The following is a 17,040-nucleotide window of genomic DNA, read 5'->3' as shown; positions in this document are numbered from 1 at the left end:
CCTGTTGTTTGGATTTTGCTGATTGTATCCACATAGTGTAGTTTAATGTGTTTTATTGACCTCTACTTCCTGAGAATTGGGCGTTAGATCTGAGGCTCCGTCAGATTCGAGTTGGTTTGTGTAGGCACCTGTTTCATCGGTGGTGGTGTGTTCTTTCATCAGGAAGCACATGGTGTCTCTCTTTTTGTGATGGTTTGTGATAGCAATCTTGCTGCTCAGTTCTTAGATCCTGTGATTTATTGAGGTTGTATGTGGTGATATTTTAACTTATCATTTCTTTGTTTATTAGCTAAAATATTTCTATGAAGAGAAACTTCACCTTACCTACAATACCTTTTAGTACAGTTAATAGAGGAAAGGTAGGAGAATTTCTACATTTTATTTACCAGTTTTCAAAGTAGACTTGGTTCCAAAGCATTCTCCAAAGGTGACTGATTAATTTTCTTTAAGTATCCTGAACTTGTGGAAATTAACGTTCTTTTATCATCATCATTTTCCTTGATGAGAAGTAGGGTTCTTGATACGGAAAAGTAGAGCTATAGCTTCAAGACAGAAGATAGAAAACCCTTGTAGTTCTAAATTCGAATCAGAAGTATTGGTGTAAACTTACAGGGTACTTTATTTCTTCCTTTTTTATTGTGGTAAAATATACGTAACATAAAATTTATCATTTCAGCCATACTTAAGTGTACAGTTCCGTGCCTCTGCTTTTTGTAGTTGCGCTGCATCTGCTTTGTAAGAACGTCATCATTATATACTATAATCTCTCCCTTTTAACTCTTGCTTTAGTCTTAACTATTCAAGTAAATACATGCTTAATGCTCACCACCAGCCCTTACGTCATCTATCCAGTCATTCTGCTTGTCTTGCTCAGTTGTTAGTAGATTCTTCTGGAAGGGCTTGTGAGACTAGTATACCCTGAGTTTTCGTACGCTGATAACAGTTTATCTGTAGCCTTTTGTATGAAAGTCTGTTTGGATAAAATGGTTGGGTCACTTTTTTTTTTTTTTTAGTATCTTAAGTATGTTCTTTTTGGCTTAAAACATCACTGTCAATGTCTGCTGATAACATGATTTTCTTTCCCTCATGAATGCCTTATTCTTTCTGGCCTGGAGCCCACGGGATTTTTTTCCTCCGATTTTTCGCCAGTGATGTTACTGCAGTATGTTTTGGTGTTGGTTGTTCTGGATCAGTATTCCCAAGTACCTGGTGTGTTCTTTCAATATGTAGCATCAAGTCTTTTTTTATTCTCAATTTCAGGAAAATGAAAGTTTTAATAATTGTTCTGTTCCCTTGTTTAGGCTTTCTCTTTTGGGGATTGCTATTATGTATGTTGTTTTGGGTCACTTTTGCTTGGCTTCTTTTCTTTATTATTGATCTTTAAATGTTTTACCTGTTTTCTCTTCTCTTCCTCTTAAGACATCCTGTTTATTTACTGTGAATGATCTTTCTAGTTTAGTCTTTTCTGAAATTAATTTTTTCCTGAGTTTCAATAATCAATTTCTAAATTTTTCTAATTTCTATTGATATCATTCATATTTTGTGTCATTTTCCTGATGTATTTTAACTCATTTTGAGGTATTATATTTTTCATTGGTTCCCTAGGTATGTCTTTCTGGTGTGCTTTTGTTGTCTCTAGGGGATTATATTTTCTCCTTATGCTCTTTTTCTTATGATAACTTTGTATGGGATTTGACCTGGATTGTCTTCTGTTGCCCATGTTTACATGAAATTACTTTTCCTGTTTTAGAAGGGAGATGCAGGTCAGGGTAGCTTTTCTAACTGTGTTTATTCTCTAGAACCCCTTCCTCTGTTTTTGAGTGTGAAGAAATACGGCAGCTTGCTTTCTGAGATCTGGTTCTGCCACTCTCAGCCACCTTTATCTGGACCTTCTTTTTTTTTGATCTCTGTTGTTCTTCTCTTGCTCAGTTTCGATTCTGTTCCCAGTAGTTTCTCCTCAGTGTGGGGCATTGGCTGATCATCTTTGAACGTGAAAAAACGATTCAGGTTTCAGGGGCCGTTATCCAGTCGGTCCTCTGAGCTTCCCTGTTGATTATGAGGCCAAGGGTGAGGATGTCAGGGTGGGTGTGTGTTAGGGGTATCAGATGCCCTGTTGCTTCCCTCTACCCTCCTTGTACAGATTCCGATACCAAATTGGTCTTGTTGCTTGTTAGTAGTTTACTCCTGCTCGTTTGTACCTTCTGGGGTTTGTGAGGGTACTTTCACACCTAGTTTTGTGGTAGATGTTTACCATGGTTTTTCTATACTAGTTGGTCTGGGTTGTATGTGTGCGGTGTTAGTGGTGGGGAAGGGGAAGTGGGTGGGATATGAGGAAATTAAAAAACTATGTTGGGGAGTTCCCTGGTGGCCTAGTGGTTAGGATTCTGGGCTTTCACTGCCGTGGCCCGGGTTCAGTCCCTGGTCTGGGAACTGAGATTCCTGCAAGCTGTGTGGTGTGGCCAAAAAAACAAACTGTGTCACTGTTGTGTTACCTTGCCTGAATCTGCTGGGAGAGCCGCCAGTGGTTTTTAATTTGTATGTAGTCTCATTAAATTATGAGTCTTTTGCTTTATAGCTTCTGCATTTAGCCTCATATTCACTTTATGATTAAAACAGTATATTTAGCTCTTTTGATGGGTTTTTATTTTCCTTTCTTGCTTTTAAATTTATGTATGGTGACTCTGGAATTTTATTTTGTTGTGAAGGATTTTGTTGCAAGGAAGCCAGCTTTTTTTACCTCCTCTAAAATATTTAGCCAGTTTCTCCAAAATCAGCTATTGTATAATCTGTGTTTTCTGTAACTGACTTAGAATGCCCCTTTGAATTTTCTTTGAATTCAGAATCTATCTGTCATCTTTATTCCAGTGGTTTGGCTGTCCATGGAAGAGGAGACACTTTTAATTATAGTAGTTTTTTTGATGATGTTGTAATAGGGCTAGTCCCCCACTTATTATGCTTTTTCAAAATCTGGTTATTTTTACATGTTTATCCTACCAAATGGACTTCAGAATAATTTTTTTCAGGTTAAAAAATTATTTTGAGATCATTGTTGAAATTATATTACATTTATAAACTAGCTTGAAGAGAGTTGAGATTTTTAGTGTTGTCATCCTATCCCAGAATAAGCTAAACCTCCCCATTTGTTCAGGTTATTGGTTTTATGTCCCTTAATAGAATTTTGTAATTCATTTAGATCTTTTTTAAAATAATTAATTAATTAAATTTCTGGCTGTGTTGGGTCTTTGTTGCTGCGCGCGGGCTTTCTCTGGTTGCGGCGAGCAGGGGCTACTCTTCGTTGCGGTGCACGGGCTTCTCATTGCAGTGGCTTCTCGTTGCAGAGCATGGGCTCTAGGCGTGCGGGCTCACTAGTTGTGGCACACGGGCTTAGTTGCTCCGCGGCATGTGGGATCTTCCCGGACCAGGGCTCAAACCCATGTCCCCTGCATTGGCAGGTGGATTCTTTTTTTTTTTTTTTTTTTTTTTTGGCGGTACACGGGCCTCTCACTGCTGTGGCCTCTCCCATTGCAGAGCACAGGCTTCGGACGCGCTGGCTCAGCGGCCATGGCTCACGGGCCCAGCCGCTCCGCGGCATGTGGGATCCTCCCAGACCGGGGCATGAACCCGTATCCCCTGCATCGGCAGGCGGACTCTCAACCACTGTGCCACCAGGGAAGCCTTCTTTTAGGTCTTGCCAGTCCTTGCCAAAGTTAAACGTATTTTTAGTTACTATTGTGAGTGTTTCCTCTTATAATATGTTTTAAGTGGTTATTATTTATGAGTAAGAAAGCTCTTGTTTTGGTGGATGATTTCTGATAGCCAACTTTACTGAATTCTAATATTTTAACAGTTTTTAAATTGATGTGTTTGTGCTTACAAGTACCCAGATATATCTGTGCACACTGTATGATACATTTGTTTCTTCTATTTATACCTCTTAAAAAATTTTTGTCTAATTGTATTGGCTTGTACCTCTAGAATATTGTTATCCAACAATAACAGCAGTGAACATCATTTTTGTTTGTATTCCTGAATCTAATGGGAATGATTCTGGAGTTTTTCCATTAAGAGTTTGAAGCAGGCTTTTAAAAAAGTATGTCTTTCACAGGATTTGTGTGTGTGTGTGTCCTACTGATATAATGAATTACATTCTACATTTACATTTATAGATTTCTTAATTCCAAATCATTCACGCATTCCTGGAGTTAACATCGCTTAGACTTGGTATTTTCTTTATTGTACTACTGGATTCATTGGCTAACATTTAACTAGGATTTTATTTACAAATTTGTTTTGTCCATTTTCATTGTTTTCTAAGCATTTTTCAAGTTCATCAAGTTCATCTCCAATGGCACTGACTTGTATTCTGCAATCTGATTTGACTCGATGCTTATATGGCTTTGGTTTCATAAGGTGGTCTCAGTTTCTTTTTCGTTCTACCAGATCCACATTAATCTCATTTGATTTTCTTATCTCTTCTTTGATCTTGTGCTTCTTAGAAGCCACATTCTCTTTGAGTGCATTGAGAATATGAAGCAGTTTGTGTTTATAATTTTCTTTTGATTCCTAAGGTAGTTATCCAAATTATTTTTTTTTTCTGCCTTTTGCATACTATGTTTCAACACCCTCCCCCCACCTTTCCCAGCTTGGTATTCACGAGAAGGGCCCTTGCTGAGCCTGTTTAATGGGGAAGGTGGGGTTCTACTGAAGCCTGCCATTTGGTCAGTAATGGATACTTCAGAGCTCTGTGTTTAAGCATCATTCAGCTCCTCCCTTGGAATGAGAGAGGAAAGTTGGATACCAGTTGATTTTAATCTTTATTCAGATCTACTCAGCTGCTTTGGGGGGATCGAGAAGAAGGCTGTGATCGGTGCTTGGTGTGGCTTTTACGGGGTTGGGTGAGCAGAGGCTGCCAATCTCTGAATGGATCAGTTGAGCCCTTTCGTTTCAGGAACGTACGTGGTAGGGGCTCCCCGCAGATCAGACCATTCCTTCCCTGTTACTCCTGTGACCTGCTGAGGCCGGCCAGGTGCCTGGGAAAATCAAAATGAGCCTCCCCTTTAACTTCACCTTCCCTACCATTCTGAGGAGTGGAAATGGCTCTAATTCTGGGTGCTTCCTGCTTTTTCTGGGGCTCACCTTCTGTAATTCCCTTTCTTCAAGTTAAGGGTTTTGGTGACATTCTGATATTCTTCATAACTCTCATACCATCTTTGCTTTCTCACATTCAGAGAGAATTGTATCCCATTTCATTGTTCTCCTTCAGTTTGGTCTCAGGTTTCATTTATTGTACATGGTATGTAGCCTTCAACATTCATAGAATGGGTTTGTGGCTATTTCTTTTTTCTTTTTTTTTAAAATTTATTTATTTATTTTTGGCTGCGTTGGGTCTTTGTTGCTGCACGCGGGCTTTCTCTAGTCGAGGCAAGCGGGGGCTACTCTTCGTTGTGGTGCGCAGGCTTCTCATTGCGGTGGCTTCTCTCGTTGCGGAGCACGGGCTCTAGGCGCGTGGGCTTCCGTAGTTGCGGCACGTGGGCTCAGTAGTTGTGGCTCACGGGCTCTAGAGCACATGCTCAGTAGTTGTGGCGCACGGACTTAGTTGCTCCGCGGCATGTGGGATCTTCCAGACCAGGGCTCGAACCTGTGTCCCCTGCATTGGCAGGCGGGTTCTTAACCACTGTGCCACCAGGGAAGTCCCTGTGGCTATTTCTATAGTGTATTAAAACTCTCCCCCAGGAAAAAGTTCTGCCCAAGTGTAGCAGTGGGCTGAGCCAATCAGAATCTTAATTTTTGGAGGATATATGGAAAATCAGGCAGGCAGCAGCCTGTATGTCCAGAGAAATCCTGTGATATAGAGTGGGGCTAAAATTATAGCAAAATAGCATTCATCGGTTTCTAAGTAAAGAAAAGGTGTGAGGAATTGGGGATAAGGCTGCCAGCTAGTGGAGGGAGGAGAAGCGGGTCTGCAGAAACAGACCCACAAACAGCAGTGGAGGGCACTGAGTGACAACCCATGAGCCCCCGAGTTCCTTCCGTCGCTGAGGCCTGGTCATATGCTGAGTTCCGTTCTGGGATTTCTGTGAGATGCCGTCTTGCCGCCTTCCCTTGGGCTACTCTAGTTTGGCATCTGCATCTGAAAACCAAAACAGCCTAAAATAAAGTAGATGCTTTTTATTTCACTCTGTGAAATAAGATCCCAGATTATCCAAGTATTTGTGGGGGAGGGAGTGGTGAATGGGTAGGGATTTTAGGAAAAAATGAAGAATGTATTCATTGTGAAGAATGAGAGAAAAAACTGGCAAGGAAACAATTGCCAAGTAGCATCCAGAGTCCAGTTGAGGTCGGAAGCCATGAATTTATAGCAAATCACTATGTGTAGTTGTGAGATTTTTCTTTAGGAATAGGCATGTGGGCACCAAGAGGCTGGCTGGTTGGAAGGATCCTGGATTAGACGGGGCGAGGGAGCTGTGCGCCTCTGGGCTGGAGGGCGATTGCTGTTCTCTACCGTGGGGTCTAGTCTAAATAGACAGAGAAGGGAAGGAAACACGGGTGGGGATTCTGAAGCGGAGAAAAGTACCAGTTGCCTAGGGATTGGAGGGCCTGTTGAAACTGAAGCAGAACCAGGGGGAAGGGGAGTAAGCTCCGGAAGGTCAGGAGGTTGTAAAGGCATGAGATGTCCGATTTTAAGATCTCAGAGGTGGAATGGGTTTGGATTGCGCCAGATCCCGGGTGTGGCCATGGAAGAAGCGTGGTTGACTTGACTTCTTTTGCCTTTGCCCCTCTCACCCATTTAGGTAATCACCATTTCTTAGCTTGATGGTTTAAAAGGTTATTCTATAGATGCAGAAGTGAACAAACAAAAAAACAAGTAGTAAACAGTGTTTATTTTTTTTAAATTACTTAAAAAAGGTTGTTTATAGAGACGTGGATTTACACACCTTGGCGACAACATTTTAAAAATGTACAGGCTATTTCATATTATTGCACTTACTCTTTAATAATATATAAGGCATTTTATCTTACATAAATAAAGGATAATGTATAATATCATACAACAGGTGTGGTGCCAACTAAAAGTCAACCCTAAAATTAAATGAGCTGTGTATGGGACGATCGAAATGAAACCCAGCCTACTTCAACCGTCACGGTACATCCTTGCAACTACGATTTACATGTTATGACACAGTTACCATCATAGCTTATTGTGGATGAAGGACCAGTTAAAAAACCAAAACAATGCAAGTTTTAGTAGGACAATACCATGAGTGTTCATGTCAGGAAGTTTGGGAGTTTATTAGAGTAATTAGAAATACTAGTCATGCCTTGAACACTGACGACAAATAAATAGCTTTCTATCTTAGGGTCAAAGTTTAGCTTTTGCTTCCTCCCTTAAATTCCAATTGTCAGATTCCAAGGGAACCCTTCTGGCAAGGTCCACTGGAAATGGCTGATGACTTGAATATAGTTCAGTGACCCAGAGGGCTACCCTTGCACTCTTCAGATAAGAGGATTAGGACCTCTTAGAAGGAGACCATTCCGCTGCTTCAGAAACTCCTGTCTGTCACACAGGACTGTGCATTTCTATGTAGGCACAGCTGGAAGAGTGGAGGCAAAAAATCGTTTTCAGTGTTGACTTCAAAGAGTCTCTCATCATTTAGGCAAGAAAGCAGAAGCCACAAAGCTGACCCCAGAGACTTAAAAACAATCTAGCATGCACCTTGCACTGACTTCCTATAGTATCCTACTTGGAACTGTAATAGTGAAAAGTAGAAGCTAAATTAATCAGGTCGTTCTAGCTAACTCCTGAACTACGTTCTCTTTTGTATAACCTGTTTAAAAATGAGAAATCTCGGCTCACACCAGCCAGGTATTTCACTCCCGTCTGAGAACCTCTCTGGGCCAGCTCCACAGAGGTTTACTGGGATTAGTCACTCAGAAATAGGTTAATTAAAGAAATCGCCGACATAAAACCTTAGCGTCACCATGCACGCAGGTATGCAACCTCACCCGTATTCCCAGGACTCAGCTGGCCTGCACCACCGAGGATGTGGCTTGTAACTATGCAGTTCTGCTCCTTTACCTTGAAAGACTGACTCACCCTCGTTTTCCACCTTCTTATTATGTTTTGGTAAATGAAGCTGATGAGGATTTGGGTCTTAAGAAGGTACAGGACGAGGGAGAAGAGCCAGTTTTGTGACGAGGAACAGCACGTGGAATGGGAACAGTTACTAAGAAGAAGCTTGTGCTTCAGGAGGGCAGCTGGGACGAGTGTCACAAGCAAGCGTGAGTCACAGCAGTGTTCTGCTGGGAAACATTTTTGGCAAAAGGAAGAACTTGCAAAACAGGAAAACAAAAAGAGCAAAAACTTCAGTCACTGCAGAGCTATGCCATTACCCCCAGGTCAGGAAAATAGATCCAGTGCTTAGAAATGTTACATTTCTTAAGCTTGTTGAGAAGAGAAAGGGGAAAAAAAAAAAAAATCAGCCAAAGAAAAGAAAGTCCCCTAAAAGGATTATTTTAAGTTCCTCTATTGGGATTATAAATCCAAGGACACTAAAAAGATAATTGATTTCTAAAACGTTAAATTAGTGGTTGGATCTATAAAATGTAGAAATGGAAACTCAGTGACAATGATATTTTTGCCTGCTCTTTTGTTGACCAGTCTTGAATTCAAATATTTATTCAAGACAAGTTTCAAACTAGATGCAAGGTGCTTGCGGAGCTGGAACTTTCTGCTCATTCTAAGCAGCAAAGTGCACAGCTATTCAGTACAGTTTATCAGAACTGCATTCCCGTAAAATTGCCTTACGACGTACACTTTTAGATCACGATCAACACTTCACGGTGATCAATAACCACCGAGTTAGTTAAACTATGCAGCCATACGTTGCACGTTACACTCACTAAAAATACCACTTTCTGTATTTTGCTTTTTCATTTTTGGATAATTCCTGAGCTCAGTCTAACCATTAGGTCATAATTGATTTTCTTTTTTCAAGTCTCATTTTCTTTTCAGGATAACATACAGACCCTACCGCTCCTTCCACTGAATGTGCCTAAAAGCATTCTGTCATTTACTTACTTACTTACAAAATTATATAAAACTATAGTCCTTTTTAGTTGTGACACTTGTGTTGCCCCTCAGACTTTGTTAGCCTCCCTAGTTGCCAGGATTGAGTGTGTTGGGAGAGGTGGCTAGAAGGATGCGGAGGTCTCACTAAATGTTTCAAGTGAAGAAGGGCATGCCGCATCTTGTGTCCCCATCAGGAAACATAGAAGGTATCAGGGGACAGGCACTGGAACAGAGTGAACCCTCCTGGCCTAGGTGATCCAGGCAGAAGGTTTCTGAGTTCAGCTCCATTGCTGCTGCTTCATGTGTAAGTAAAAAACTGGAGAGTTGTTTGTTTTATCGTCCTTGCCACACCAGTGCTTCTGTGTTGTTTCAGGAACCCATTGTTTAAAGAAGTCATTCTGATTTGCTAAAGAAAGAAGGGAACTGAGAAAAGGAGATTCTGATTAATAAAAAAATGTAACAAGCGCAATTAGTGTCACTACCAGTGCTTGTTGCATGAAGAATTCCTGTGCTTTCTAATTACTAACTGCACAGGTCCCTCTGGGACAGACTTCATAATATTCCAGGCATCGAAGTGCATGAGCCCAACCAGGGATTTCCCGTTAATGGCAAGAATTTCATCTCCAGCTTCTATTGTTCCAGCTTGCTCAGCTGCACCACCTGAGAGAATAAATACAGAATAATAGTTTGGTACTTTCGTAATATCCAGAATAAATTCCAGGTAAATGAAAAACTTAAGTGAGAAATAGCTCTAAACCATGTGCCTATATTCTTCGGAGAGGGAAATTTTCTTTAAACAAGACGCACAAAGCAAATACCCAAAAAAGAAATTTGACTACATAAAAAATTCAAATCTGTAACCCCTCTTTCCCCGAAACATAAGCAACTGACTACGGGAAGATATTTTCATTGTATTTAGTCAACAAATAAAATGAAACCTTAGGGTTAATATCTAGCCAAGCTAAAGAACTCCAAATCAATAAAGAACACACCAAAAAAATCCAAATGACCAATAAAGCAAGTTCAACTTCTACTTGTTAACAAGTATAGTCTGATATATCCACATGCTGAGAATGTGATTACCTGCTCAGCAATGACTGACTGTGGAGATTACTTAAATTATCACTTACACAAAATTTAACAGATTTCTACACTACAGCTCTGGGTATGTTAGAGCAAGATTATGAGCTTTGGAAAAAAACACAAGTTTACGCCCTTTTCTATTTACTTTCTTGCACACGCACATCTAAAACAATCGTATTGAAGAAATGCACACTGGCCGTGCAGGCATCTTTCTTTTCATCTTACGGAAGAAAGGACATTAAAAGAGAAAAATTCCCAAGTTTGAAAATAATTTCCTCAGAAATCTTTAATTAGATCTCAAAACACTGAGGAGATAAATCTACTTCGTTCTAAATTCCCGAAAATCACTGTTAAATATTATTTGATATCAATACACATGTAATTATAGTTGATGATAAAGATTGACAAAATAAAAAAATACAGCTGGAAGAAAGTGAGTTCAAATGCAACCCACTCAAGGACAGAAACATTTGATGTTGTTAATGACAGAGGCAGATGCTGTCATCGGAAAAGAGGTGAGCCTTCACCGTTACCAGTCCTACAGTGGGAGCAGAGAGACTGATTTAGTCCCCGTCATTGCTTTCTCAAGATACACATTTTTGGAAGTACCAAAGCACTGTTGTCTGACATGCCCAGTTATACTGCGTTAGCATATTTCCCGTTCTAGGAGTATTACCTAAAGGCCTCAAGCAGATTATGTGAAACGAAAAGAATTTTCTGAGTGTTCATCTGGGTCTGAGGACGTGGGCTTCCAACCAACCCAAACAGGAGGCTGTGAGTTAGGGGAAAGCACGTTGAATACCTGCAGGCAGTCAGACTGGCTTGGGCTTAAGTATGTGACTTCAAGCAAGTTACAGGTTTCCCGAAACCTCAGTTTTCTCATCTGCAAAATGGTGTTAGCCCGTCTCGTTCCCTCACTAGGTTATTACAGGGATCTAATGAGATGAGGCAGATGAAAGTCCTTGATGAACCACTCAGTACTGTTCAGACCAAAGGTAGTGCCAACTTTTGGACTTCTTATACACGAGAGAGAAATAAACTTTTCTTTAAACCATTGTTATTTTGGGTTTTCTATTACATGGGGCCAAGGAGAATCCTAACTAATTTGATCAGGCTATGTCTCTCTCCATTTATTGAGGTTTTAAGAAAAATTTAGAACACTTTTATCTTTTTTCCAAAAAGGTCTTGCATAGTTTTCCTGTGACACACTCTTAGGTTCCTTACGGTCGTTACTGTGAATTGGTATCATACAGTACTGAATCTGCGTTTAGCCTTTTTTCCGCCGTTCAGCCCTGTTTTTGAACTGGTCCCGGTTAATGGATATAGCTCTAACTTGCTTCTTGAATTGCTATATAGTTTTCCCTTTTATGGATGTGATACATTTTACTCATCATTTTGCTACAGATAGAAATTTAAACTGTTTTATGGCTTCCATTTTAGCAAGCACTGCCAAATTCTTCCCCAGAGAGAGGAACCATTGTTTATACTTCTGCCAGAAAGTATGAGTGTTCTTTCCCTACATCTTGCCAACACATCATATTATGAGATTTCTTATTTATGGCCAACCTGATTTTAAAAAGATGATTCCTAACAGTTATAATTTTCACCCAATAACTAATATAAGTTTGAGTGACCTTCCCTATATTTCTTGACCATTTAGGTTTTAACTTTTTCTATTCATTTCCTTTACCCAGATTTTCTCTTTATTTAGTATTTTTCTTTTTTTCTCAGCCATGCTGTGTGGCTTGTGGGATCTTAGTTCACTGACCAGGGATTGAACCCGGCGTGCCCCCTGCAGTGGAAGCGTGGAGCCCTAACCACTGGACCGCCAGGGAAGTCCCATGTATTTTTCTTACTGAATTATAGTTCTTTATATATCCTGGAATTAGCCTTTTGTTGATTAAATACATTGTAAATATCTTCTAGTCAGTCACTTCGATTTTATTTGTTTATGATATAATTTTTTGCCATACAGAAGTTAAACATTTTACATATGTATTCTTTCACGATGTGTTTTTGTGAAATTTTTTGCCATATAGAAGTTAAACATTTTACATATATATATATATATATATATATATATATATATATATTCTTTCATGATGTGTATTGTGTTATAGGATCCTCCCTATAGGGTTTTAAAATAATGGTTATTGCTGATATATAGGAAATTCTATTGATTTTTTTTTTTTTTTGTATGTTGATTGTGAATTCAGTGATCTTGGTGAGCTATTTATATTGGCTTCACATTTGATTCTCTTAGATTTTTTCAGTCAGGAAGAACATAGAATTTGCCAATAATGATGAATTGTACTCCTATATTTCCAATCTTTATACCTCTTATCTTTTTCTTGTCTTATTGTATTAACTGATATTCTTGGTAAAATGTTGAATACAAAAACATCTTAAAAGCAGCCCAAACATAGTAAAAAAAATAAAATAAAAAACAAAACATTTTTAAAGTGTTAAAAATTTTTTTTAAAAAGCAGCCCAGATATTAGTAGTGACACTCACTGTTCTACCTGGATGGCTGCCGCTTCACACAAGAGTTTACAAATAACAGTCTACTTCATTTTTCATCAGTAAAATCCCTGACCTTCCAGATAGCTTTAGGGAAATATATTTAATTCACTTATTATTCAAAGAATTTTTTTGTATTAGATTGATGCAGAAATTGAAGATTGCTATACTGCTTTTGGTGTTTGAGCTAAAAGGCACAGGAAACCAAGATAAACAGAAAACCTGTACCTGTACTTAAATTTGTAAGTATGAAATAAAGTAAGATGATGAAATCTTTGGGCAGAGCTCTAAGCCTCTACAAAGAAAGTAGATTTACCAGTCTCCAAAAAGAGTGAAGGGGAGGGATCTGTATAATATTCAGAAAGCCTTGAATGCCTTTTCCGAAGAGTAAATCTGCAGGCCTGCACGCAAGGGCACTGGAAATGCTCCTCTGTGGAACAGGTGCTTCTCCGTAGCAATTCTTCCTCTCTATCCATTTATATAGTTTCATGGATTTCTAGCCAGATGCTAGAGACAAAGGCGAGGAAGTTACCCGGGACATTGTCCTTGCTCTGCTGGAAGGAGATCTGGGGGATGCTTATCTCCCTTGGGGCTGCTTCTCCACTTCAGTGCTGCAGATTCCATGGGATTCCGGGCCTGGCCTCCCAGTCTCCACCTGGGCTGCTGCTTTAGCCACCTTCAGTTTCTGGTTTGTTTGTTTGGCTCACAGGCCAGAAAATCCTTTTTAAGCTGTGAGCTTCTTGGCCTGCAGAGGCTGCGTGTCCTGTGACTGATCACAGTGGCGGTGACTCCGGCACCTTTCACTGTGTGTCCTAAACACCTCCATCTTGCTGTCGTAGGCTCAGTCCTCTGAAGGTTATTCCGTTTCCCGGCATTCATGCTGCCAGTCTGATTGTACTGCCTTTGTGAGCAAGCTGCACATTTTCTGTGTGTTTTTTAAGTTCTTTATATTTTGAAACTTGATTGTGATACATCAAGGTTTGGGTTTCTATAAAATTCATCCTGTTTTGCACTTGATGAGAATTTTCAGCCTGAATACTCCTATTGTTTCTCAATAGTCATGACTTCTCCAAATAGTTCCTTTCTCGCGTTCTTTTTTTTTCTTTCTTTTTCTGGCACTCCTCAGTATGTCCTCCTCATTGCTCATCACCCTTTTGTAATTTTTATCTCTTTTTTCCCTTGTGCTGCAGTTTTTATGGTTTCTTCTTTCTTGATTTTTATAAATTCTCTCTTTGTAAGGATTTAGTATACTTTTTAATTCTATTTATTAATTTAAAAATATATTTGACTGCCTTTTTGCCAATGGGCTTCTCTGTGTGTGTCTGTTTTAACATATCTGCCTGTTTCTTTTGAATACCCTCTTGTCTTGTTTCATGGCTAATATTCCTGCCTTAATTTTTTAATGGACTTCCTTGTTTACTGTGTCTGTTGGCAATTTCCTCATGTACTTTGTACACTTTGTTTTAGAGCTCTTAAGAGTGCTCTTATAGTCAAACAGTTTCATGCTTGCCTTAACTTGGCTTTCTGTGTTCTACTGCTGTCCAGTTAACATGTATAGGGTTTTCCCTTTACCCTGGTACCATGAGTCTAGATATCACACACAGCAGAGGCCTGGCTCCTGATTTGTGCCTGTCCTCTGCTTGCCCCAGGGATCGTGAGCAAACAGCCTGTTTCTGGCTGCCACCCATTTACAGTTAAGAGTGTGTGCTAGACTGGAAGAAAGTAGACGGGAGCCGTAGATATCATTGGACTAGTTGGCAGATACGAAATCTCTTTATACACTTGAATAATTCATTTTATGATATTGGACAGTTCCCAAAAATCTCCTCAGCTGAATTATATTAACAATATCAGTATATATGTGTATGTTTTAATACTAACAATATTATAAATATATATTGAATATATGAAACAATATTATAGCATAATAAAATATTACATATAATAGGATAATCAGCATGTATGTATATATATAAATATATCATTAGTATAATATAATTGCTCAGCTTAGGGACCTGAAGAGATAATTTTGAGAACGGTCCAAGATCATAAAATGCATTATTTAAGTTCATGAAGAGACCTCATATCTACCAACTATTTCAGTGATATCTACTGCTCCCATATTACTTTCTTGAAATCCAGTATTTGCAATTTTAAGTGAATATGACCTTGACCAATGTTAAGTACCCCTGACTGGCAATTCTGATGGCATTACTTAGCTTGCTGTGTTCACATCCATAACAGCTAATCGTAAGTAAGAACACGAAGACAGGAGCATGGAGTTAGGGGATACAGTACTGAGGTTGGGGGCAGTCTCTGGAGCCTGGGTTCAAGCCTGATTCTGCCACTTAATCTGTGTGACCTTAGGTGCCTGCATAACTCCCCTGTGGCTCAGTTTCTTCTCTTGTAAGACAGGGATGATAATAACAGTACCCATCCTATAGAACTGTCATGTGGATGACATGCGTTAAAACGTGTAAAATGCTCACAACAGGGCTGACACACAGTAAACCCTGTATGTCACAGAGCATTAAACACATTTCAGAATTTTTAAAACAAATTTGATTTCCAAATGGAAGGCACTGACATACACAGAGAGAAAACTGGTACTAGGCAGCAGATTGGGGTTTCTAAAACATTACCTTTGTACACTCTTTTAATGAACAGGGGCCCATCTCCAGACATAGACGATTTCCCTCCATCCAGACTCAGTCCCAGCCCAGCCGAGGTCTTCAGCACTTCAACACACAGAGCCTCGTGTGCACCTGTGCTTCTCCCTGCAGCGACAGTGTTCGTAAGGATGATGATGACAGGGAACCGCAGCCCCTCCTGCCCGGTGCCCCCAAGTGCGTTCCCCCGGCACCCTCGAGTCCCGTCTACCTTGAAGTGCTGATAACGACATCTGAGACCAACTTTAGGGTTGCTCTCCCAAATCCAGAGCTGTGTTCCTGCTGTCCCTTGCCCCCTAAGCACTTTCTGCAAGCACAGAGAAGGCATTTGTGCCCAAGCAGAAATCCCCAGAAGCCAAACTGCTCTTGTCACCCCCAGATAGTCGGTGCACATCTCAGTGAGGACTGAAGTCGCGCTTGGGGAATCAGATTTGATTTCCTGCCAACCTTGGCAGCCGACGACAGCAGAGCATCACAGCCTGGTACTGACAACCTGCAACACCCAAATGCCAGGCCTCACATGAGACATGGAGCTTCCTTCCTTCCCCTTCTGCTCCTGTGAGGGGTACCCCTGCCTCTGGCTGGCTGGCTGCATCACACACTAGCTGCCTTCATTGCCATCTCCCGGCTCCACTGTGGGAAGAGCGTTTCCTTGGTGATGCCTGCTTCATAGCAACCAGCCTGTGCCTACTGTGTGTGCTAGTGTGGAGAGGCTGGGCTGGGGTCTATCTTGGGCGTCTGCGTAGGGATTTTAAACTTGCCTTTTGTTTCCCTTACTTGCTTGCCGTATCAGTGAAGGATGTCTGAGTCGAGTGGAAAGGGCACTTAATTGCTTGGGAGGCAGGGGAAGGACCACAAACAGATTAAACTGTCCACTTGGGGTTGAGGCCAAGCCAGAATCACTGCCTTTGAATGGGGAACCTTAAGAAGACATGGATGCTGGTCCCCCCATCCCAACCACCCACACCCCTCAGAGTTTGACTTAATTGAGCTGGAGGATTTCCTGGGGATCAGGATTTTTAAAAGCTTCCCAGGTGCCTCTAACATCAAGCCTACTGCACCAAGCCCCAAGTGGGCTGCTTTCAGTGCATGTTAAGGCATAATCGCGTAGGATCTGCTAGAGCCCCGGGCAGGGGGATCTTAAGGAATAGAAATACGAAGAAATAAGTTTAAGCCCCGAATGTGCTTTGCAATCTGATAACTTTGTAGAGGTTGGTTCAAGGCCAGATGCCCTGAAGGTGCCACAGGAACACTTAATGATTATCAATTTCGGGATAGTCTTCCATATCTGAGTTCCTGAGCCTTAAAAACTCTGAAAGCTGTTAGGACTAAGTGCCCAGTGGTTTCCTTTGACAGGTTACGTTTCCAGGATCCCACCGAAAATACACCAAACAGGGAATTCCCTGGTGGTGCTGTGGTTAAGACTCAGCGCTTTCACTGCCAGGGCCTGGGTTCAACCCCTGGTCGGGGAACTAAGATCCCACAAGCCACGTGGCCCAAAAAAAAAAAAAGAAAAAAGAAAAAAAAAAACAAACCACCAAACAGTTGAGACAGTGCAAGGGCAAAGGTGAGCATGACAAGGTCTGATAAATAAGGCATTTCCCTGTACTGGGAAGGGCTTTAGCTTTCTAGAAGAATGAGAGCAAGACGACGGAGCAGAGGGAAGACTGAGAACACCCCCAACACTCGTGGACGCAT

General features: G+C 40.7%; 1 protein-coding gene across 12 annotated transcripts in view; it reads right to left on the bottom strand.

The window, feature by feature from the left end:
• Positions 1-966: 966 nt before the first annotated feature.
• The window catches only part of PDZD2 (PDZ domain containing 2), a 383,590-nt gene continuing 367,516 nt past the window's right edge, over positions 967-17,040 (bottom strand). For 10 of the 12 annotated variants that reach the window (XM_022564757.3, XM_089908722.1, XM_089908720.1 and 7 more), the window contains 2 exons: positions 15,316-15,450; positions 967-9,730 (listed from right to left, as the gene is read on the bottom strand). In XM_022564757.3, coding sequence (XP_022420465.2) covers positions 9,549-9,730; positions 15,316-15,450 — 317 coding nt within the window. In that variant the 3' untranslated portion in view covers positions 967-9,548. The remainder of the gene's footprint in view (positions 9,731-15,315; positions 15,451-17,040) is intronic. The other 2 variants (XM_089908715.1, XM_089908723.1) reach the window with 2 other exon arrangements.

This window comes from Delphinapterus leucas, chromosome 3 (assembly GCF_059928025.1).
Source record: "Delphinapterus leucas isolate spDelLeu-1000000601 "Yukka" chromosome 3, BTC_Dleu_Yukka2, whole genome shotgun sequence".
NCBI classification, from domain to species: domain Eukaryota; kingdom Metazoa; phylum Chordata; class Mammalia; order Artiodactyla; family Monodontidae; genus Delphinapterus; species Delphinapterus leucas.
This window is presented reverse-complemented; position numbering and strand designations above follow the sequence as displayed.